Source organism: Culex pipiens, chromosome 1 (genome assembly GCF_016801865.2).
Source record: "Culex pipiens pallens isolate TS chromosome 1, TS_CPP_V2, whole genome shotgun sequence".
Lineage (NCBI taxonomy): Eukaryota > Metazoa > Arthropoda > Insecta > Diptera > Culicidae > Culex > Culex pipiens.
The window spans coordinates 76,390,741-76,413,982 of NC_068937.1; the positions used below are offsets into that span (position 1 = coordinate 76,390,741).

At 41.7% G+C, this 23,242-nt stretch overlaps 2 protein-coding genes and 1 long non-coding RNA gene across 10 annotated transcripts in view; 2 read left to right on the forward strand and 1 right to left on the reverse strand.

The window, feature by feature from the left end:
* LOC120424820 (uncharacterized) overlaps positions 1–22,242 on the forward strand; it is a 100,906-nt gene extending 78,664 nt beyond the window's left edge. The window contains exons 2-3 of the long non-coding RNA XR_008212248.1: positions 11,907–17,473; positions 17,534–22,242. This is a non-coding gene — a long non-coding RNA (uncharacterized LOC120424820). The remainder of the gene's footprint in view (positions 1–11,906; positions 17,474–17,533) is intronic.
* LOC120429837 (teneurin-a) overlaps positions 1–23,242 on the reverse strand; it is a 463,678-nt gene that overhangs the window by 99,873 nt on the left and 340,563 nt on the right. The window lies entirely within an intron of this gene.
* Positions 1,556–9,151, forward strand: LOC120424818 (uncharacterized). 2 transcript variants are annotated; one of them, XM_039589037.2, is made up of 3 exons: positions 1,556–1,732; positions 1,784–1,930; positions 1,989–9,151. In XM_039589037.2, the coding sequence occupies exons 1-3, from the start codon at positions 1,641–1,643 to the stop codon at positions 2,392–2,394; spliced, it is 645 nt and encodes a 214-aa protein (XP_039444971.1). In that variant the 5' UTR covers positions 1,556–1,640; the 3' UTR covers positions 2,395–9,151. The 2 variants fall into 2 exon arrangements, with proteins under 2 accessions (XP_039444971.1, XP_039444972.1); XM_039589038.2 differs by having other exon boundaries at positions 1,556–1,930.

Consider the following 23,242-nt stretch of genomic DNA (forward strand, 5'->3'; position numbering starts at 1 on the left):
AAATAAAATGGTTGCCGTAGTACCGCAACGAGACACAAACGTCATTGCACTATGGGCCATCTCCATACAAACAGGCGGCCAAATTATTTTTTTGCTTTTTAAATGTTTTTTTCATACAAATTTGGGTGATTGTATGGTATTGAAATGATATACGTCGATTTTTGTGACTTTTCATGTTTTTCAATAGTTGATTGTTTATAATAAATAGTCTTTTCATACATTTGCAAGTGCAAAAGAATTGCGTATATATTGTATTGCAAGTTTATATTATTAAATTATGGATAAGCTAATACATCCCCACTTTAAGGACACAACCCCTCCCTTCACTTTCTTTCACCCCCCCCCCCTCCCCTCCTCCCCTCCAACAAAATTTTGTTAAGCGTAATAAATCCATTTAAAGTCAAATATTTATTATTTACTGCTGTGTGTTTCTTTTTGTGAGTCCATGCCATATAACTTGAGACCCACCCCCACGCCCCACCTACCCTTTACGGGCATAAATTGCGAAAATTTGAATTGTTAAATCAAATAACAGAAAAATTAATTTTATTCAAAATATTAATTATGAAGTAAAACGATAAAAAACAAAACATATTCTTACTAATCCTGATGTTCTTGTTCATGAAAATTCATTTGATTATAGAGTTTCTGACAGCTTCAGGATATGTTAAAGGTACTTTTTATGATGTTTTGTACTAACCAACATAGAACTTAAATGTGGATCAGTTTCATGGATTGATCGCAGAAATTCATCATGCTATGTCAATATTTTGCTGAATACTTTTTCGGTATCAAACTGAGATTCTCCAATTTCGCTTGAGAAACTTCGGTACGAATACCTTATTTTGACTAAGGTACTCAATTTTAAATGTAGGCAACAGAAAATTCCAATAAAGTCATTTCGAACTTCTTGAAACCAGGTATTGATTTTTGAAGCGACGATGCCCACGAAGTAGGTAGCAAAGCAAGTGAAATAAACGGGCGCATATGTAGATTGCAGCAAATTTTGATAAAACGTAAATGTTCAAAATGGCATATCTCCGAAAACGCAAAAAATCGCAGGCTGGAAATTTCAGCAATGTTAGATTATTATCCAATCTTTTAAGTGACCTTAGTTTCATGTTTAGCATCGGTTAGCAAAAAAAGTACTCGATTAACAAACACAAAAAAATAAGTTTTGTCAAAAAAATGCTCCAGTTATTCGATGAAAACTTCAGTTTTTAGTCTGGAAATAACATTTTATCTGTCAATAGTTTAAAAGCTTATATCATTACCTTTCCAATGATGTATAATTGTCCTAATAAAATATTTAAAATGGCTGAGCTATGTTAAAATTAAACAATCAGCCTTTTTTACGAAAAACGCTAGTTTTTTACTCCATTTTTTGACTTTCAGCTTGCGTATCTCCGTAACGAACAAACTTACAGCTTTGAAAATTTGGATTTTTCTTAGTTAGAATGTTTACTTTCGAGAAAAAAATACCAAAAAATATTTGGAGAAGGTCACTTTTTTGAAACTTGGCCACCCAATGTACCATAGTGCATTGGTGGCGCCACTGTAGCTTTGACGTTTCAGCACTGCTTGGTTTGAGTGTGTGTGTTTTTTTCGTTTGAGCCATCTTCTGCAGCACGGCATGCAGCATGGGTAGAAAGTGCAAAGCCAACTTTTGCGAGAATTATCAAGATAAAATCCCGAAAAAGACATTTTTCTTATTCCCAAAGGAACTCGAGCGGTAAGTTTCATAATTTAAAGAATAACACAATTATAATAAATTGTTTTTCAGATGCCAAAAATGGGTGGGTTTCTGCCGCTCGTCAGAAATCGACAAACTTTTCAGCAAAAACGGAACGAGTGGCTTACGGTGTCGGAAAATTTGCTCGGATCATTTTGATTCAAACGATTTTGTAAACAAAATGCGTCGCAGCCAAGGGTATTATTCAATTTGAACGGAAAAATTGTAGAAAATATAACAATAATTCTAATTTTAGATTGCGGAAAACAGCCGTACCGAGCAGGAAGGAAGTGCTCCGGTCCATCGTGGATGTTTCAACCGCGACCAAGCCAGCCGGTCATGTAGATTCCGAGCAGGACGAAATGTATGAGGTCGACGGATTGGTTAAGGAGTACCGGTCGCGCGTTTCGATTGCGCCCAACGTGCCGGCCGGTCAGGTAGATTCCAAGCAGAACGACGAAATGATTGAGCAGTACCTGGCGTACGCTGCGGTCGCGGCAAACGAGCGAGCTGATGAGGTAGATTTGGTGGAGGACGAGGTGAATGGAGAGTACCTGGCGTACGAGCAAGCTGATCAAGTAGATTTGGAGGAAAACGAGATGGATGAAGAGTACCTGGCATACGTTCCGCATATGCGGCAAACGAGCGAGCTGAACAAGTAAATTTGGAGAAAGATGATGAAATTGTTGAGAAGTACCTGGCGCGTATTCCCACCGCGGCCAACAAGTCGAGTAGATCACGAAGGGGAGGACAATAAAACCAAAAATCACATGCTCGATTACCTGGGGCGCGTTCGCGGCCAACGAGCCAGAGGATCAAATAGATTACGAGGATGACGATATGATTGAGTACGTGACGTATGTTCCGATCGCGGCTGACTTGCCAGCCGGCCAGGTATTTTCCGAGCAGGACGACGGAATGGTTGAGGAGTACTTGGCGTACGTTCCGGTCGAAGCCAACGAGCGAGCTGATCAAGTAAATTTGGAGGAGGACGACGAAATTGTTGAGAAGCACCTGCATGAAGACAACGAATCCGAATAACACGAGGAGCTCTTTATACTGTATATATACTTTATATTAAACATCCCTTAACGTGATACTATTACTCTTTATTATTACTATCTTGTTAATTCCTCAACTAACTCAACCAACAAAAAACAACAAAAGTGGAAATAAATGACAACAATTGAAGCTTATTCAAAGTACGTCACTTGAGTGCTATCTTGTGACACATCCTTTCTTTAACAGCGGATGGGTCAAAAGGGAGAACACAAGCAACGAGGTGGTGCCTAACTTTTTTCTTCTCTTGTGCAATCTCCATCGAATCTTGTACATCCTGTCCATGCCGGACAGCATCGATTCTCCGGGTACCAAGCCCACCCTCGACAGGGACAGCATCCGATGGTTTGGGCAACCCTTCACCCAACCAGAAAGTCTGTCTTTAAGCTAACACTAGGCCTGTGTTTTCTTTAACAGTTTGCATTCACCAGGATTTCCGATCCCCGAGGCCGCCGCTGCTTCACTTTCTGTTTTTCTTCCTGGGGGCCCAGACTGGGCACTACTTTCACGATGAGTGGCCAACATAAATTGATCTTTTGGATTGGCAAGAGCCACCGGCAAGGTTATGAATCCTGTTAAATTAGTAAATGAGATAAATTGATAAATTTTCAATGAAAGACACTTCTTGCATCGATCGGATGCAAAAACGAAACTATTGGCACAATCAACGCTGGATCACTCCACGTAAATAAACACCAGAATCAACTGTCACTTTTGTTTTGTACACGCTTATTTGGAATAACGAGGAAACAGTTACACGCTTAAGGTTGTTTATAGAAAAGATGATGTTTTCGCAACAGGACTGCAGATCGCGCTAGTGTGCATCCAAATTTTGAATTTTCTTACGCAACGATGGATTTTTTTGAAAAATCAATGAAGATTCACGTATGTTTGTCTGTGATGACACTGTTGCCACTGAACTGATAATTGACAATAATGGGGTACCCGCCGTGGAAAAAAATCTCAGAGATGGCGCTGTACGAGTAGTGGTAAGAAATTTAAATTTATATGGGGAAAATCAGTTTTTCCTAAATATTTCTGAAAATGTACAACTGAGGAGGCCAAAATTTCTCCGGAGGGTATAAACAAATAATCCCTATCACTACGTCGACTTTTTGAAAGTCAGTTTTGCTTTATTTTCAAAATATTGAATTTTTAATGATTCCCTCCATACATTTTTAAAACGGTTTACCACTCGCGTGACAGCGGCCGCCATGCGCATTTCTCTCTCGCTCTCTCTCGTTCTCCCCTTCTGTTTGACATCTTCTGTGACATCAATCTGTCAAGCAAGTTTTTGTTTATTTTATTTTTTCGAAACGTTTGTGGCGCGTTTTTGACCGTCGCAGCCAGAATCATCTAAAATCCGAGGTATTTAGTGCGATATGTGGCTTGGTCCGAGAGATGGTCCAAGGAGTGGTCAACCAGCATCGTGTCCGGAGTGGATTTGTCCCGATTAAGAGCGTCCTGGAGATGTTTACTGGCGGAGAACATTACCAACAAGATCAAGTTTGATTTGATAGGCGGAGCTCCGAACGTGGGTGGAAACTGGTTATTTGACGCCTACCAGCTTTTTTAACTACCACGGCAAGAACTGCACTTGCCTAATCCCAAGTATGCGTTTAGAGAGCTCGATAATCCGCTAAGCGGGAAAGTGTTTTCTCCGCTGGAGCCAGCGCCAAGGCGTCTACCGTTGTCAAGCCCGAGATCGTGAAGAAGCATTTCTACTACCACTTTGCTTCGGAAGCCCATGCTGAGGCCCGCGTCGAGAACCATCCCCAGACCCACTACAAGGTCCTGTTCATCAAGGCTTCGTCCGGCTGTCGCCGCTCGTACCCGTACCCAAGAGATGACCATTGTCTACGTTCTGATCAAGAACCCCGAGGGCAAGGCCGCTGCTGACGCCGCCGTCGATACTTACGCTAGTGCCAAGACCGAGGTCTACTTCATCAAGTACAACGCTGCTGCCAAAGCCGGGTAAGATCTACCCAGACCCAGAAATGACCTGAAACCTAACTTTAATCTTCCCGCCAACAGAGCATCTACTGGATCGTTCGCCGATGCTGACGCTTCCGCCGGATCGTTCGTCGATGCCGGGGCTTCCGTCGGAACCTAACCGATTCTGCCTCGTTCGTCGACTGTATCTTATTTGACGCCATGCCCACCTTCCAGTCCGGAGTGCGCACATGAGCCGTTGATGGCGAATCGGCTGGCGATGTTGGCTACACCCCGGAGCTGCTGCCGCTGGACCTGATTCCTCTTTCGAAGCGGAAGGTGCCTTTGACGGATTTGGCTCGGAGGGATCGTTCGGAACCACCCTGTTCAGATTCGGAAGCTCGATCGACTACTAAGGCAACCATTTAGAGGGGGCAAAACAGAAAGGCCAAACGATGGACTACGAAAGGTTCAGTTCGGCGGGACGAGAAACATGCCACGGATACCAATTCGGCAGAGTTCTCCGTGGTGCGCACGTAAGGTCTTCACAGCCAAATGTAGTTGTAATCTCGGCGACACGCTTGCGGACGAACGATTGAAGCTGTTAATCTAGCTTTTTCTTGAGCCACGTCATAATCACCTGGCTGTCCGACCACAGTCCGCCGTTTCGGAACGACAGTTTCAACGCCGCGAGGAAATTGGCCACCAGCTTGGACAGCAATCTGCACCCGAGAAGCTCGAGTCAAATAAATAGCGTGGGATCCGGATGTATCGCACGACGGGAAGTGCGATTTAAAATTGTTCCCAGTACTCGTCGTTTATCCAGCAACACATCCCACGACAAGTCAGCGAGCCAAACTCGCTGCAACTCGCTGGCCTTGATGATGACCGGTGAGCATAGGTTCAACACGTCGAAGAACTTGCCGATTTACGACAGCGCACGTCGCTTGGTGGCATCGACGTCGGCGCCGGCTTGGTTTGCAGTGAATCGGAACTCATCATTCCCAGGAATCCAGTAAAGCCCCGAGCCAGTTTAAAATTCTCTTCTTCATCTTTGCAGATTTCGCAGATGCCGTCCCATGCATTACGGTCGTATGCTCGAAGACGCGGATAAAGTCGGACGGTTTGTTCAGCCAGAAGATTCTTTGGAAGGGAGTATCGGATGGGGTCACCCGGGTCTGGCGGTCGGCGGTGAAGCCGACCGGGTGCTTGCGTAATGCGCTCACCTCGTCGAGCGTTGCGGTGTGGCTGAACTGTGACTCAGGAACGGCATACCCAACATCACCTGCGACGACCCAGACCAGGTAAGTCCCGCGGAGTTGTGGAAGGTTCTTGGCTAACTGTAGTTGTCCCGATTTTAATAGCTTGAAAAATATCGAGATAACACGTCGACCCGGTCTAGTGTGTGGAAGTTCGGGTCGGTCTGCTGGATGTCTGCAGGAATCGGCCAATCGGACGTGCTTACTGGGACTGACAGAGTCATTCCGGTTACTTTGAGGACGATGAGGCACTACACGTCAACTGTGAAGTTGTTGTGTCGCGACCGGAGCTGGACAGTCATTGACTCTTGGGTTTTAACTACACCGAATCCGAATGGAGAAAACAGCTGGAGAAGGACGTCGCGAAGATCCCGAACATGTTGGTCTGAACCAAAACGGAGCATCGATGAACGGCTCAACCCTCAAAAAAACGTTGCACATCAACGTGTGCTACCTAGGAAAGTTCGCAACCGTTTAGATCAAGCAGCACGGTGGACACGATCGCTGATGAAATCACCTATATGCGTGACTACCTGTTCTCGATGTATCGATTCGATTCATAATAAATTATAGGATTTTGTAAGGTGGGTGGGCGGGGAGGGGGGGGGGGTTCGTCTTTAGTGGATGACGCTTATCCTTGTCATGCTAGTTTGATATTTTGCTATCTTCATATTTTTTTTTAATTTTTGATATTTTGTCATTTTGCTATCTTGCTATTATTTTAATTCAGCTATTTTGCTTTTTTCTATCTGTATTTTACATTTTTAACTTGTTCTATTTTTATTTTTATAATTCGTCTATTTTACTGTTCTTCTATTTTGGCTTTTCGCTATTTAGTCATTTTGCCTTTTTTCTATTTTGATGTGTTACTATTTTGTTAGTTTGCTTTTTTTTTAATTTTGCTATTTTTCTTTTCTGATAGTCTGCTATTTTTAATTTAAATTTAGCGATTTCGCTTTTTTCTTTTTTGGCATTTTGCTATTTTGTCATTTAATAGTTTGCTATTATGCCAGTTAACTATTTAGTAAGTTTGCTATTTGGCAATTTCACTATTTTGCTCTTTACAACTTTACTTATTATTTTTTCAACTTTCTGGATTTATTTTTGCTATTTTCCTATAATGCAATTTTGCCAGTTTGCTAGTTTTCTATTTAGTTATTTCGCCATCTATTTATTTATTTTTCTAAGTTTTTATCTATTTTTTAAGTTTTTTTTAACCTTTCAATTGATTTTTTTTTTTATATTAACTATTCTGCTATTTTGGCTTTTTGCTATTTAGTCATTTTGCTATTTAGTCATTTTGCTGTTTTGCCATTTTGTTATTTGACCATGGTTTGCTAGTTTGCTTTTTACTATTTTGATATTTAGGAATGTTACTAAATATTTAACTAATTTACTATTTTGCATGTTGGCTATTTAACTATTATGCTCTTAACAATTTTACTCTTTTACTTTTTAAATTTTTACTGATTTGATAAAATGTTATTTTCCTATTATGCTATTTTGCAATTTTACTAGTTTTCTATTCTGCTTGTTTGCTATTTAGCTAGATGGCTATCTTGCTATTTTTTTGAAATTATGTTATTTTGCCTTTCCGCCATTATGTATGCTATCTTGCTTTTTATTTTGTTCAGCTATTTTGCTGTTTTCATATTTATATTTTTTTTAACTTTCTATTTTTCTATTGTAAATTATTTTTTTCTTTATTATAGAGTTTTTCAGCCGGAGGCTGGTTCAACTCTTTTATTGCTCAATTTAACTTTTTTTATTTTATTTTTTCTATTTTGACTTTTTGCTATTTAGTCATTTTGCTGTTTTGCTTTTTTATTGGTTTTCTAGTTAGCTTTTTTATTTTTAAAATTTAGTCTGCAATTTTATTTTTAAAATTTAGCTATTTCCCTTTTTTTGTACATTTTGCTATTTTGTCATAATTATGCTATTTTGCCTATTTGGCAAGTTTGCTATTTGGCTATTTTACTATTTTGCTCTTTACAATTTTACTTATTAACTTTTTAGATATTCTACTTTCAGATTTTTTTTTTTTGCTATTTTCCTATTATGCAATTTTGCCAGTTTGCTAGTTTTCTATTTAGTTATTTCGCCATTTATGCATTTTTTTGAGTTTTTATCTTTTTTAAAGTTTTTTTTAACTATTCGATTGATTTTTTTTTATATTTATCTATTCTTCTATTTTGGCTTTTTGCTAGTCATTTTGCTATTTGAATGGTGTCCTAGTTTGCTTTTTGCATTTGGAATTTTGCAATCTTGATATTTAGGAATTTTACTATTGTACTGGTTTACTATTTTGCAAGTTGCCATTTTTTTTAGTTTTTTACTGATTTGATATAATGTTGTTTTCCTATTCTGCTTGTTTGCTATTTAGCTAGTTGGCTATCTTGCTTTTTTTAAATTGAGCTTTTTTTCTATTTCGCCATTATGCTATCTTGTTATTTTTTTATTCAGCTTTATTTGCTGTTTTCATATTTGTATTTTTTTATTTTAATTTTCCAATTTTTAGGTTTTTAACTTTCCATTTTTCTATTGTTCAATTTAGATTAGATGTTGTTAGATTAGATCAATTTTACTTTTTGCCATTTAGTCATTTTGCTGTTTTGCCATTTTGCTTTTTACTGGTTTTCTAGATTGCTTTTTTTAATTTAGTTATTTTGCTAGTCTGCGATTTAGCTTTTTTTTATTTAGCTATTTAGCCATTTTCTTTTACGCCATTTTGCTATTTTACTGGTTCGATATTTTTCATGTTTGGTATGTGGCCATTTTACTCTTCCAATTTTTGTAATCAGCTTTTTTTAATTTTTTTTCTGTTTTTCTATGTCATTTTACTATTATCGTGGTGATTATTGCATTCGATCGTATTATTATTACGATCGTAATTTCTTGACTCACGATCGAGATTTCTCGATCGTAATATTACGATCGTAATTTTTCGATGGTAAGTCGTAATTTGTCGATAGTAGATTGAGATCATTTGATCGTAATTTCTCGATCTACCATTGATCGAGAAAATCTCGATACGTGTTTTTTTTTTAAATTCAAAAAATTGATTTTTTTTAAGTTTCAAAAATTTAATTTTTTTTAAATATAAAAATAAAAAGAAAGTTTTTTTTTCTGTATATTTAAAATTAAATATTTTTGATAATTTCTTCTTGACTTTTTAATGTTACTTGCAATTTATTCAATTTTATTTTGATTTTCTTTAAAAAAGTAAAAAAAAAACAGTTTTTTGCCATGTTTGTAAATTTTGATTTTTTGAAATTTTTTAAAAATTTTAAATTTCTGAAAATTTGAAAAACTTGAATATTTTGACATTTTAGATTACTTTAAAAATCTTGAAATTTCTGAATTTCATTAATGAAATATTTAAAAAATTTGAAATTTTTATAATTTCTGAAATATTTAATTTTTTTTAAATTTTTGAATTGTTTTTAGATTTTTTTAATTTTGTTATTTTTTTACATTAAAAATATTGAACTCAGAATGTTTTTAAAAAAATCCGTTTAAACAAAAAAATATTTAAAAAAATATCCAAAAAAAGTTTAGAGCAGTTGGCGTAAGTGGATCAACCATGCACATGACCTTGCATCTTTTCAAGATGAAATGAAATTTTAACACGATACAACAGCAATGGTCTTTAAGTTAACCGCTGTTCCTACCCCGATACCCCGATAATAATATTTAATGTCATAAGGGACCATCCATAAACCACGTGGACACTTTTTTGAAATCTCAAACCCCATCCCCCCCCCTCCCCTCACCCTTCGTGGACAATTTCCATGCAAAACATTTTTTTTTATATGGATCGTGGACAACCGTGGGTCTCGTGGCGCAGGGGTAGCGGCTTCGGCTGCCGATCCCGATGATGCTATGAGACGCGGGTTCGATTCCCGCCTTATCCACTGAGCTTCTATCGGATGGTGAAGTAAAACGTCGGTCCCGGTTTCTCCTGTCTCGTCAGAGGCGCTGGAGCAGAAATCCCACGTTAGAGGAAGGCCATGCCCCGGGGGGCGTAGTGCCAATAGTTTCGTTTTTCGGACAACCGCTGAATCCCCCCCCCCCTAAGGTGTCCACGTGGTTTATGGATGGTCCCTAAATAAATTTTACAAACTTGAAGAATACATAATGCAAGGTACAACAACAGATTCGTTCGAGCTGCTTCAGATGCTCGTCCAAGTCCTTGACATCGGCATACGGATTCGCCATCTCGTGAGTGGTCCCAGCAGCTGTACCGTTGCCACGGCTTCTCCGGAGCTGGCCAGGATTCCAAATTTGTCTTCCGATCGGTTCTGGCTACACTGGCGCATTCGTTGCTGGTCTTGATGAGCTTGGTCACCTCCTCGTCGGTGTTCGTACTGTCGGGCGATCATCCGCGTGCGTTTCTGGTGCGGGAGGCGCCACCAATTTCACACTGTACATCAAACACCTCGCAGCGACGGACAGTCCATCGCGTCGGAGATAGAATTGCGGGATTTCAAGATCGGTAATGCTTGACTTCTGTTCTGGCCAGTTCTCGTTCGTGTTTCACCCTTGACCGTCTAGAACGAGAGTGGGAGAGCCTGCAGCGACGCGTTGATGACAATCCGAATGCTGTGCTCCAGCTCGATTTGGGCGATGATAAACACCTCAGCCGGCCACACGTGTCGATTCATCAGCCGCGAGAATATGTCAGCGTAGCCGAAGCTGCCCGTGGACACGTAGCAGATCTTGAAATCGTAGAGGAGGTGCGTAAGGGCCCATCGCTGCAGCCGGTTGGCCGTGTAGATGCGAGTGCCCTTTTTTGAGCCGAAGATTGCCAAAAGCGGTCTCCAGAGTAAACCGACGACCGAAAATTTTCGGTCGTCGGTTTACTCTGGAGACCGCTTTTGGCAATCTTCGGCTCAAAAAAGGGCACTCGCATCTACACGGCCAACCGGCTGCAGCGATGGGCCCTTACGCACCTCCTCTACGATTTTTCACGGCAAACATCAGCGCCTCCTTCTCAATCTGGCTGTAGTTGCTTTCGGCTGAAGTCAGGCTCCGGGACACGTGGTAGAAGGGCCTTAATGGATCCGTCAGGAAACTTGTGCGCGATTCGACCTCTCAGTCCCGGAAGCGATCAAATGACTTTTGACACGCCGGAGACCACACGAACTTGGCGCCCCTTTGAGCAGCTGGTCCATCGGTTCGCAGAGGGTGCGCATCTGCTTCACGTACTTGCCGTTACAGTTCACGGCTCCCGGTAAGAGAGCAGTGCAGAGACGGGATCTTATCCTGGTCCGGGTAGATTCCGTCTGCATCAAGGATCTGGCCCAGGTACTTAACCTGGCGCATGTTGAAGCTGCATTTGTCGATGCGCACAGTGAAGCCGTAGTCCTGCTTGCGTTCGAGGGCGAGCGGCAGATTCCGCTGATGTTCCTCTTCGGTCCGGCCACCCACCAGGATGTCATCTAGTTAACCAGTGGTGCTGTTTGGTCCCGCCAACACAGGTGATCTCTGGCTTCGAGCGAGACGCTCTACTCACGCTCGACTCTCGCAAGTAGATTGCATCACAGGTTCCGGTTGAGCTCTTAGTACGGGTTGTCCTTTATCGTGCGCTCGATGCATGATTTAGACAGCAGTTTCAGCTTGTCAAAACGATCGTGTCGGGTTGGGTTTCAGCGAGGTCAGCAGGCTGAAGCTGGCCGTGCAGCTGTTACCTTGCCGCAGCGATCCGGTGATATTGTCGGCGGGCCGAGCTTGTGGATGAAGGCGACCGCTGAGACTTGCTTGATGGAGTCAAAGTGGTACCTATATAAGTTATGAAATTCCCATTATGCAAGGGTGGTTTTCTCTTGATTAATTACTCCAAAGTGTTCAGTTTGACTGTCCAAAACGTTCTGCTTTTATTGTGATCGAAAAGTCCCCCAGAGCCTCACACACGAGGCACTGAGGTTTTGCTTGCAAAGCAATAATCGAGCTACTTGCTTTAATCGCGGCGAGGTAAACGAAGTTTAGCTTTGTTCGCAGTTTGGGTTACTGTTGCCGGCTGTGCTGACGATGTTGGTGGCGTCGATCAATTATGTGGAAAGCAATTTCCGTAACTGCTCCCTCACCAAGAAAGGATCGTCCCGATCCGTATCGACTGCACATAAATTTTCCATCGGAAAGAACTACCAAACAGGTCACTCAGCGAGTTTGAAATATCTCAAGCTTCTTTGGTGATTTTTGAAACATTATAGTTGTTGCTGTTTTGTAATTAAGTGTTACAAATATTTGTAATCAAAGATTACGTAATCCTTAATTACATCTTTATTATTACACTTTTGTAACTCTGAATTACAAATTGAGATTTGTAATTAGCTATTACAAACAAACTATTATTTCATTGTAATGTTTCCTCACAACAATTTCAAACACACTCGATTAACTGATTTTTTTTTGCTGCATAATTTTGAAATGGTTTTCTTTGTTTTTTTTTATCACTCACACACCTTCTAAAAAAATAAATTTTGAATCGTGTTTTTTCCTTTTGTTAAATTAGTTAATCTGATCATGCTGAATTATTTAAATGATTTCCGAATTGCTGATTTTGTTTTTACTCACACACACACTCACTTAACTTATCAAATTTGGAAAAAATATTTTTGAATTTTGAATTTAGATTTTTTTCACTTTAAATTTTGTTGCTTGTTGAAAATCCGGGTAACGCTGTTCCTTTGTCTCCCTCGTCGAAGGTGTTGAAATCCATGTCGTGCTGCGCTCCTGAACTCGGTTCTGAGTTTTTCGCGATGTGCACACGATGGTATCACGCCTCTTGCCGAAGTATCCAGTGGATAACGTTGGTTCATCTTCTTCGGTCGGTGGCTGCTTCACCAGGTAATTTCCTTGGCTGCTTCACTCCTGATCTCCAGAGCCGTTGGTGACGAATTTCTGCTGAATGAACAACTGCCGTGTTTTTCGCATTAACTTGCACTTTTGGTCTCACTACCGAGATTTTCGCGAACGACCACTTCAATCACTGGGCACAGCCACCTTCCGGCGAAGACTCGACTGCGCCAGTTATGAAATTCCCATTATGCAAGGGTGGTTTTCTCTTGATTAATTACTCCAAAGTGTTCAGTTTGACTGTCCAAAACGTTCTGCTTTTATTGTGATCGAAAAGTCCCCCAGAGCCTCACACACGAGGTACTGAGGTTTTGCTTGCAAAGCAATAATCGAGCTACTTGCTTTAATCGCGGCGAGGTAAACGAAGTTTAGCTTTGTTCGCAGTTTGGGTTACTGTTGCCGGCTGTGCTGACGATGTTGGTGGCGTCGATCAATTATGTGGAAAGCAATTTCCGTAACTTATAAATAAAGATTAGACAGAGAAATTTCAAAAGTAACTCTCTCAAACTAACAATCAAAAGACCTGCAGTTCCGCACCATCACCTTACATTTCACCTCCACACTTTTTCTCCCATTTTGCTTCCATGTCCGGAACTCACGCCGGCTGGTAATTTTCTGGAGTACCAACATTCTCGTCCTTTTTGCGCTTCTCCACCAGCACTAACTGTTTAGCAGAAAGTTGAACTCGGCGCTAACATCCAGCAACTCTTGCCACAGCTCCTCCTCGACGTCCGCGCTTTCGCCGCTTTTCCTAAACCACCGTTTGGTCATCTTCCGCCCGGAAGGTCCCGCCTCAGGACTGTCGGCACGTTACGGTTTGATCCGACGGAGAGGAGATTGATCCGAGCCGCCCTAATCCGGTGGTTCCTGAACTTGCGGGTTCTCGCTGCGAAAATAATCATCCTTTTGCAAAAAAATACGAATCACAACAAACAAAACAATCTGACGTTTGCTGATGCAAACAAGGCAAACAGTCAGCGCACCTTTTACTGTACTGCAGGTATTTTTTGTTAAATAGTTGGTTTATGGCAAATTTCTTTTTTTTAAATTCCTGAATTTACTTTCAAAGTTGATAATAATATTGTATCAATAGTTTTTGATTGTTGAATTAGTGTAAATTACTTAAAAAAGCAAGTTTGATTAAAAATCAAATGATGCTGGTATTTGGTTTGCATACGGTAAGCTTATTTGGGTATGGTGCTGCCATCTATGTTTTAAGATAAGTTTCACAAACCTTCCACCAGAGGGATCTAGCGTAAAAACCATGCGAACCTGGCGGCTATTTTGTGCAAAACCCCTGTCCGTACCCCATTGAAATTACTTCCTATCCACGTCCTGCATCATGCACACTTAAAAAACGTCAAACAAAGGAAAGACAAAAATCGCTGCTGGAGAAATTTTTGCACCACTAATCGCCTCCACTGCTGCTGCTGAACCCGCAATCTTTGGAGTGTTAACATTCACACAAATATAAACATAAACATTAATTGAGTAAAAATTACCACAGAATCCGCTTTGTAAATGCCACCCCGATACTCTTCAAGTGGTTTCCCTTATAGGGTATTTGGGAAAGATTTACTTTTTACCATGTCCACTAGGGTGGTCCAAATCCGGACTTTTTTGGGGCTACCCCCTGAAATCAAAGATTGACACATCACTAGGCTAAATTCCAAATTTGAGCTCATTCTGACCACGGGAACCCCTCCCTCCAATCGCTTAAAGCTTGCATGGGAAAAATCGTCAAAATGTATGGAGAAAAGCAACTGTTTTACTTTTTTACCTGTGTAAGGCGCCATAGTTATCCGATTCTTACCATTTCTCAAATGTAGAACCTTCATTAAATTTAGAACAACTTTCCTGAAGACACCATATTTTTAGGATTTTTTCCCGCGAAGTTATTTGCGCCAAAAACTGACCATTTTTGCGCGGCTAGCTGTAAGGGGCTACCTAACAACGATGTTTATTTCCAATTCGTACACGCACGTGCTCTCTCTCAGGTTCAAACTCTCTCGCGAGCTTGCTCGCTGCCTGCCTGCCTGCCTGTTTACCTTGATAGTAATTAACTATTCTGGGGTTAAATATGAGATGAGCACATGGAGTCCCTTAGGGGGATTGCTCCATAGGGCGGCACGTGTCTTCCGGAGGTTTCTACACAAACTACAAATCTTTCACTTTACACTTACCGGAAACGTCACTTTATCAGGGGAAATTAGCTGGAACAAGATCTCTTTGAACAACATTTAAAGAAAAGACGACACAACTTGAAATAGATTTAGACCATACATTTTTGTTTATTGGGGAGTAATCATGGGTAACAAGGGGAAAACTGATCCAGGAAGGGAAAGAAAAGGGGGATTTACTAGTACTTGCGCATTTTATTTAAGAAAACCTCAGCATGGTAGACGCTAAGGGTCACGTTGCGGCCGTTGCTGCTACTGATGTTGCTGCTCGCCTGGTGATCTCCTTCGGGTCATCGCCAGTATCACACCGATGGCTTCCTCGGTGCTGCCACCGGACACGTTCATGCTTCACCCCGCAGGGCCACTTTCCCACACTTGGCAAGGGAAAACTTACAGTTTTTGGTAGCTTGCCATATGGTTACGGATGGCGGTTCGTTCCGCAGTCCGGGAAGTGGTACACGCGCGCACTATCTTCGTGGTCGAGACCCGAGCGAGGACACACCAGTTCGAACAGGGTTCCAGATTTGACGGACGTTACACTCATGCGATTCGTGTCGCAACACTTCACGCGCCCTGTTCAGACCACTTTTCTTCCGCATGCACTGTCCACCACTCTCACTCGGGTCGGGCGTACGTTACAGTTCCGGAAGTATATGGCTCAGCCAGGATCTACTTCACCGTGGTGTGTCTTCAACACAGGTCACCTAGGCTTAACGTGGTGGACTTCACAGAACCCGTACTAATTGTTTTTAAGCTAGATTTTAATCGTGTAACGTTTCACTGTTTTTAACGGCACTAGCTTTAAGTTTTAACTATTAACCGGCTCCGTGGCTTAATGGTTACGGCTTCTGCCTCACAAGCAGAAGGTTCAGGGATCAAATCCCGGTCGGTACCTTTGAATTTGAACTTTGAATATGAACAAAAACGAAAATGAATCAGGTGGGATTCGAACTCACGCCTTTGGATTGGTGGTCTGGGACGCTAAGCAGTCGGCCATCAGAAGGTTTACACTCTAAGCGGTATACGCACTTCGGAAGGAACCGGTCAAGAAAAAATCAAATGGGCAGCAGCGGCAGCGCAAGCAAGTCAGAGAGGGTGAAGAAAAGCCCCAAGAAATCGCTCTCTCTCCTTTGTTCTGCTGTTCGTAAAGCTGTTTCTTGACCCCTTTCCTTCCGATCAGCATACTAGCCTCTAGCAGTGAAATGATCCGTAGTGTTGAAACATGTTATCTTCTTCTCATATTAAATACGCGCTGATCCCTGATTTGCCTGAGGGGATTGGAAGTCTAAATATAGATCGAGTTTCCTTCAGATGCTTGCTTCTATGTTTAGGCGGGCCGAACAATGCCCAGCGACCTCGGAATTGGACCGCAAGGAGCACTGTCATTCTGAAACGGGTCGTTGGAAGCAGCGCGAGGGCTAGCACCACCTAATACCCGGGACTGAGATAAGTTGTATCAGCATTCGGCATATACAAAGTCTGATACAAATTATACTTTCCCATAATATCGCTACCGGTTAGCGGGTATTGGATTGGACCACACACACACACACTAGCTTTAAGTTTTAACTATTTAGATTTAAGAAAATCTGCGAAACTACGCCCTTTTCATTTGGTGACGGATGAATTGGGCGGCTACCGGTTCTTCACTCCTCTGGACTCAAATAGCTGGTGAAAATTAGAGAGCTATACGAGGGCGTTCACGGCTTTTATAGCTTTTTGCCAAACGCCAATCCCGCGTGTTCGAGCTCAACGTCCGGTTCCCCTTGATGACACTGACAGCTGGCGATGACAGACTGGCGATGACTGATGACAACAGTAGAAGCTCGAACATCACAGCGATCACAATGTTTAGGTTGGTGTCTTGGTCAATTCATGGAGGAACTAATTTATCGAAAATTGTATTCTCTCACACACGCTCTGATAATATGATATCAATTGTTAATCACATATTACATTTAATTTTATATCTCGAAATAAATATCGAAATATATCTTGATAATTATAATAAACATACCGGGAACGCAGCGCAGCAAACGAAAACGACGACGACGCACGAGGTGGTTACTTTACATATATTGCTTATATCGCATATGTTAATCCGTATGTGCATCCATATTTACGGCGATACGCGATTCCTTCATAAAATTTATTTCAGTGTGGTCACGAGCCGTGGTTGTCAATGCAGAAGCGCGCGCTGCGGTTTGTTTACAAACAAAGTTCATAACATAACCAATCTTCATCAACTCTGGTAAACAAGTTGGCTCGTACTTTTGTGACAATCGTCAGTCACCTGTACTTAGACGTGCAAATCCGTACCGGTAGCGACCCGGTGATCCGCGGGAACAAAATTTGGGGTGGCCAAAACCTAATTCAACCAGATCTTTAACAACAAATTCGTTGGCCTGTGTCTGGCCAGTGGTGTCCAGCCGATCACCCGTGGCAACAACCAAGTAAGTTCAGTGCAAAACCGATCAGAGAAACCCAACTCATCATTTGTTTCGATTTTACAGGACGAGGTGGAGAAGGCCGTATCCGGGAGGTAATTTCTGTACAAGATCAGTTCGCACACGTCCTTTCCGATGCACGACTTTTACCGGTGCCACACGTGCAACACGACCGACCGGAACGCGATCTTCGTCAGCTGTACCAGGACGTGTCACGCGTTTTTTTATATTTGTATTTTCAGTTTTTTTTTTTTTGGATTGTTATTTTTAATGAAAACATAAAATAAAACCCCCCTCTGCCTCCCCCTCCTGCGACTGCGCCTTAAACGTTAGGTACGGTTCCACCGCAAACGGGGTCATGCGTTTTGAAATGTGTATACGGTTCACGCTGGCCAGGGCAGGAAGCTAGTTGAAATCATTGAAAAAAGGGTATACATTTAGGTTGTTAAATTTATATTTTTTGATACAAACATTCAACCGAGATCCGTCGTACCAGAATCTCCTTTTGCTCAAAACAACGGGAAGTTGCGTCGGGGCATCGGACGTCGCAGGCCGAGTTTTTGTTAATGTTGCAATGGTAACGACAAATTGGACGGGTTTCTCCTGCAGTTTATTGTTGTAACCACCCTTGATCGGGCCCAAAACGGAAGCCGCGTTGGGCGCCAAATGTAACTGGTAAAAGATTTCCCGAAACATTAACTGGTGATTGAAAGGGTCGGGAAATCTTTTACCATCTCGGTTCATACCACCTGTCGGTTGCTGACGGTGACTCGGTGGCACCGTTACCTTTTCCACCTGCCCTGAGTTGAGCAGCTGGGTCGGGCTTTAATGCATTTAGATCTTGCTGGTCCGCGGCCGTCATCGGCCTGGCGCATATTAGTAGACTTGGTTCTTGGCAAAACCTCTAGACAACCCCCGCCCGTTACAGCCTTTAAGTTTTCTGATGTTCCTGTGACGCTCCACTGAAGTCTTGTAACTGAAATTCATTCGCCCGCAGCGTTTCCCGGCAAACGTGAAAGCCGAGCTGAGGCCGGGCCACGGGAGTTAGCAGTTCAGACTCGATTCGGTGGCACCAAAATCCTTGACGTACTCGGCGGTTGTATCAATTACGACACTAACCGCGTTTGATTCTTGCCTCAGGTGCTTTCGATTCTGGTCCAATCTTCGAAGAGCACCGGTAATTTCCCTCGAGCCAGAAAAATAAATGTGGAGCAGTGACAGTTTGTAAATGAAGAGAACCAAAAAGTGACATTTCTGAACTGTCATTATCCACACTGAACCAAATTTCGTTCCAGTTGTCGTGCATGTATTCGATCAACCATATTTACCTGTATTTACCAATATTTACCAATATTTACGGTAGTTAATCCAATGCGCTACGGATCAACCTTGTGCCCAACCCCGTGCGACGACGACAAAAATCCAAGCAGAGAAACAGCGCGCGCTAAGGTAAATAGGCAGGCAGGCGAGCAAGCTGGTGAGAGAGTTTGAACCTGAGAGAGAGCACGTGCGTGTACGAATTGGAAATAAACATCGTTGTTAGGTAGCCCCTTACAGCTGGTCGCGCAAAAAGGGTCAGTTTTGGGCGCTAATAACTTCGCGGGAAAAAATCCTAAAAATATGGTGTATTCGGGAAAGTTGTTCTAAATTTAATGAAGGTTCTACATTTGAGAAATGGTAAGAATCGGATAACTATGGCGCCTTACACAGGTAAAAAAGTAAAACAGTTGCTTTTCTCCATACATTTTGACGATTTTTCCCATACAAGCTTTAAGCGATTGTAGGGAGGGGTTCCCGTGGTCAGAATGAGATCAAATTTGGAATTTAGCCTAGTGATGGGTCAATCATTGATTTCAGGGGGTAGCCCCAAAACAGTCCGGATTTGGACCACCCTAATGTCCACCAAATTGTTATACAAACAAACAAAAAATAACAAATCAAATCATAACGATAATGAAACATTTCAAATTTCAAAATTTCTAATGATTGCACATCTGCCAACAATATTTATAAGGGGTGTCACATGAATTACAACAACAATAACGATTATTCTTGTAAAACAACCTTCAATCACCATTTCAAACGCACTTTTAACTATTTGTTTACATAAGTAAAGAATCTAAACAACACAACACCTTTCCCAACACAAAGTTAACAACGAAAATCAGCAGCCACCGATTAAATAACAACACCCGCCGAAGCTCGTTGAAAACTGACTGAAATGTTTAATTCGAAATAAATTCGTTCAGATGCAAACCGCCACGGCATTCAGTCATTGGCTCGCCGCGGCGATTGAGGGGCGAACGATATTGAAACAGTTTGAACGAAATTGAAAAAAATCAAACGTCAAATTCTAACCGCCCTGGCTGCCCGCCTTCTGTCCGCCAGGGCGGTTCCAGGGCGGACCACACGATCATTAACGTTCGCCGATGCGTAACGTCCGCCCTGAGTTAATATGGGATGTTTTGGTATTTCCAACATGTGCAGTTCTGTGGGGAACTTAATTTTTGTTTTTTTTATGCTTCTCTCGTTTCATTCTAATTTTAAACTTTATCGACAATTTTATGAATGGGTGAGAACGAGTATGTGCGAAAAGCAGTTGGATGAGTGTGCACTAGGGTGCCCAGAAAAAATGACTCCCTGCTTCACAAGCGGAAAACGGTTTTTGGGTTATTTTAAGCATCTGTGTGAATTTTGATTTTTTTTAATCGTTCATGCATTTTAAACGTTGAGCCAAAACCGGTTTGTCCTTTGACTCATATTTAGCACTGATACTTAATTTGTCTAAATGAACATAGAAAGAGGATTACCCAAAAAATATTTTTTGTCACCCTAGTGTGTACCTCCGCTATTAAAGAACATCTTCCTCGATATCACACCCGAAACGCAACTGGATTTTGAGAGGCGTTTATGTTGTTATGAATTAGTTGTTTTTCAAATGATTCATTTCAAATTTCTGTGTTTAACCGTAGCAATTTTTTTGGAAGGTGCCAGCCGCACATCGTTGATGTTGAAACCTCTTAACTGGGCCCTCGTCCTGTCACGTCCGTCAATAGTCTTGTCGTACATTACAACTAGAATCAGATCTGCCAATGAATTAGCACACTTCGACCAAATTAACACTGACGCTGCCCGAGCATGGGTAAATAACAAGGGTAATACACTCAAACCCCGATGGTTTGACACCAACTGTTGTCAAACGAACGGGGCCACTTTTTAGTTTGACACTCCTTTTATACGGAGTTCACACACACTACCAAACGTTTGTTTTGATAGTGTGCGAGAGCGCCATGTAAGAAGTGACAGTTCGTCACTTTTTAGTTTGTGTAACCGGCTCCGTGGCTTAATGGTTACGGCTTCTGCCTCACAAGCAGAAGGTTCAGGGATCAAATCCCGGTCGGTACCTTTGAAATTTGGAATCAAGAATTTGAACATTGAATATGAACAAAAAAACGTAAATGAATCAGGTGGGATTCGAACTCACACCTTTGGATTGGTGGTCTGGGACGCAAAGCAGTCGGCCATCAGAAGGTTTACACTCTATCAGTGAATTGATCCGTAGTGTTGAAACATGCCATCTTCTCATATTAAATACGTGCTGGTCCCTGATTTGCCTGAAGGGATTGGAAGTCTAAATATAGATCGAGTTTCCTTCAGATGCTTGCTTCTATGTTTAGGCGGGGCCGAACAATGCCCAGCGACCTCGGAATTGGACCGCAAGGAGCTCTGTCATACTGAAATGGGTCGTTGGAAGCAGCGCGAGGGCTATCACCACCTAATACCCGGGACTGAGATAAGTTGTATCAGCATTCGGCATATACAAAGTCTGATACAAATTATACTTTCCCATAATTTTGCTACCGGTTAGCGGGTATTGGATTGGACCACACCACACACACACACACACACACACACACACACACACACACACACACACACACACACACACACACACACAGTTCGTCACTTTTTAGTTTGACTTTGACCAACCAACGGGGTACAAACTAAAAAAGTGTCAAACGAAAAAGTGACCAACCACCGGGGGTTGAGTGTAATACCTTTCTCTGGCATCAATACCAAATTTTGGTATTCCTGGACCCTTCAAAATTTGTCTTAAGAATTATGCAAGAGCAAAATGTGTTATCATACAAATTTAAGGTATTGTTTTGATATTACGAAATTGAAGAATTTGTCAATGGTCGAACACCACATTTTGGTGGTTCTTTTGGTATTACAGTATTTTATCAAATTCCTCTAAAACTATGCAGCAATTCCCCACGAAAACAGCATGAATCGAAAAAAAGTTCTCCTATCGGGCTCAAAAATTTTCTGAGGGTTCCTTGGTCAAAATAAATGAACCCGTATTTTTTTGTTTGGCCGTTAGGGTGACCTACACAGCAAAAAATCCGATGGTAAAATCGCATGCAAAAGCATGCACATCACCTTCGTCAAGTCAAAATAAACACTTAATATTACACACTGCATGTACAATTTTTCTACACACAAAAAAAAGTTGCAACCGACGGGATTCAAACCCAGCACCAACAGTAAGGGCTGGTGCCTTAGCCCGCTCGGCCATCAGACCGATGAAGAATTGAAAGGATAAACGCATATATGAGCTTGACATTTCGGTCAAGTAGGATTCCCATACTGATGGGCTACATATTTCAGGGTGTAAAATCACATAGAATTGCTTAAAATAATGCAATATTTATTTTACACCCAGGCCTTTTACACGCAGCTGGATTACTACTTTATTTGCTGTGTACGCCGTGTTAGGGTGGATTTGTCATGGTTTTTTACATAAAGTTCACTTATTTTGAAGTCTAAAAAACTGCGGCACTTTACGATGTGGAGCAAATTACATGAAAAAATCGAATATACGGATAATTGGGGCAAAATGGACCCTTTCCCATTATCTCCGGCACGTGAAACCTTCACCAATCGATTTGTCATGGTTTTTTACATAAAGTTCACTTATTTTGAAGTCTGGAAAACTGCGGCATTTTATGATGTGGAGCAAATTACATGAAAAAATCGAATATAGGGTTAATTGGGGCAAAATGAGACCTTTCTCGGTGTCTCCGGCACGTGAAACCTTCACCAATCGATTTGTCATGGTTTTTTACATAAAGTTCACTTATTTTGAAGTCTGAAAAACTGTGGCACTTTACGATGTGGAGCAAATTACATGAAAAATCGAATATAGGGTTAATTGGGGCAAAATGAGACCTTTCTCGGTGTCTCCGGCACGTGAAACCTTCACCAATCGATTTGTCATAGTTTTTTACATAAAGTTCACTTATTTTGAAGTCTAAAAACCTGCGGTATTTCTCGTAATGTAGCATATAATATAAAAAGGTTGCATTTTAGGGGATATTTGGACAAAATGGACCCTTTCCCATTATCTCCGGCAGACGAAACCATCACCATTCGATTCCCCGGATTTTTTTACATAATAAACATATATTTCCAAGTTAAAATTTCAGCGGCATCTAATTCATGGGGCTACGGGTCCCTTTTTTCCCAGTGTGGCATTGAGTTGAAGTTAACGTTCCAACTTTTTTGGAGCCTTGGGCGTTGGAATGTTAAGCGCCGCAGAGAGCCCGTTATAGTAGACAATGTCACAGTAGGTAAACATCGGCACTATCACAGCTTGGACCAGCTTGCGCCGTGTGGGTTGAGAGAGGACCGCCGCAAAGCGACGGAACGTCCTCAGGGTGTTATATGTCTTTAGAAAGTGTGTATCAATATAAATTTGTGAAAAACAAGAAA

Coding starts and splice junctions, on each gene's coding strand:
- LOC120424818 (XM_039589037.2), top strand. CDS start 1,641: ATGGGTAGAAAGTGCAAAGCCAACTTTTGCGAGAATTATCAAGATAAA. Junction 1,733..1,783: donor TTCCCAAAGGAACTCGAGCG/GTAAGTTTCATA, acceptor ATTGTTTTTCAG/ATGCCAAAAATGGGTGGGTT. Junction 1,931..1,988: donor AAAATGCGTCGCAGCCAAGG/GTATTATTCAAT, acceptor TTCTAATTTTAG/ATTGCGGAAAACAGCCGTAC.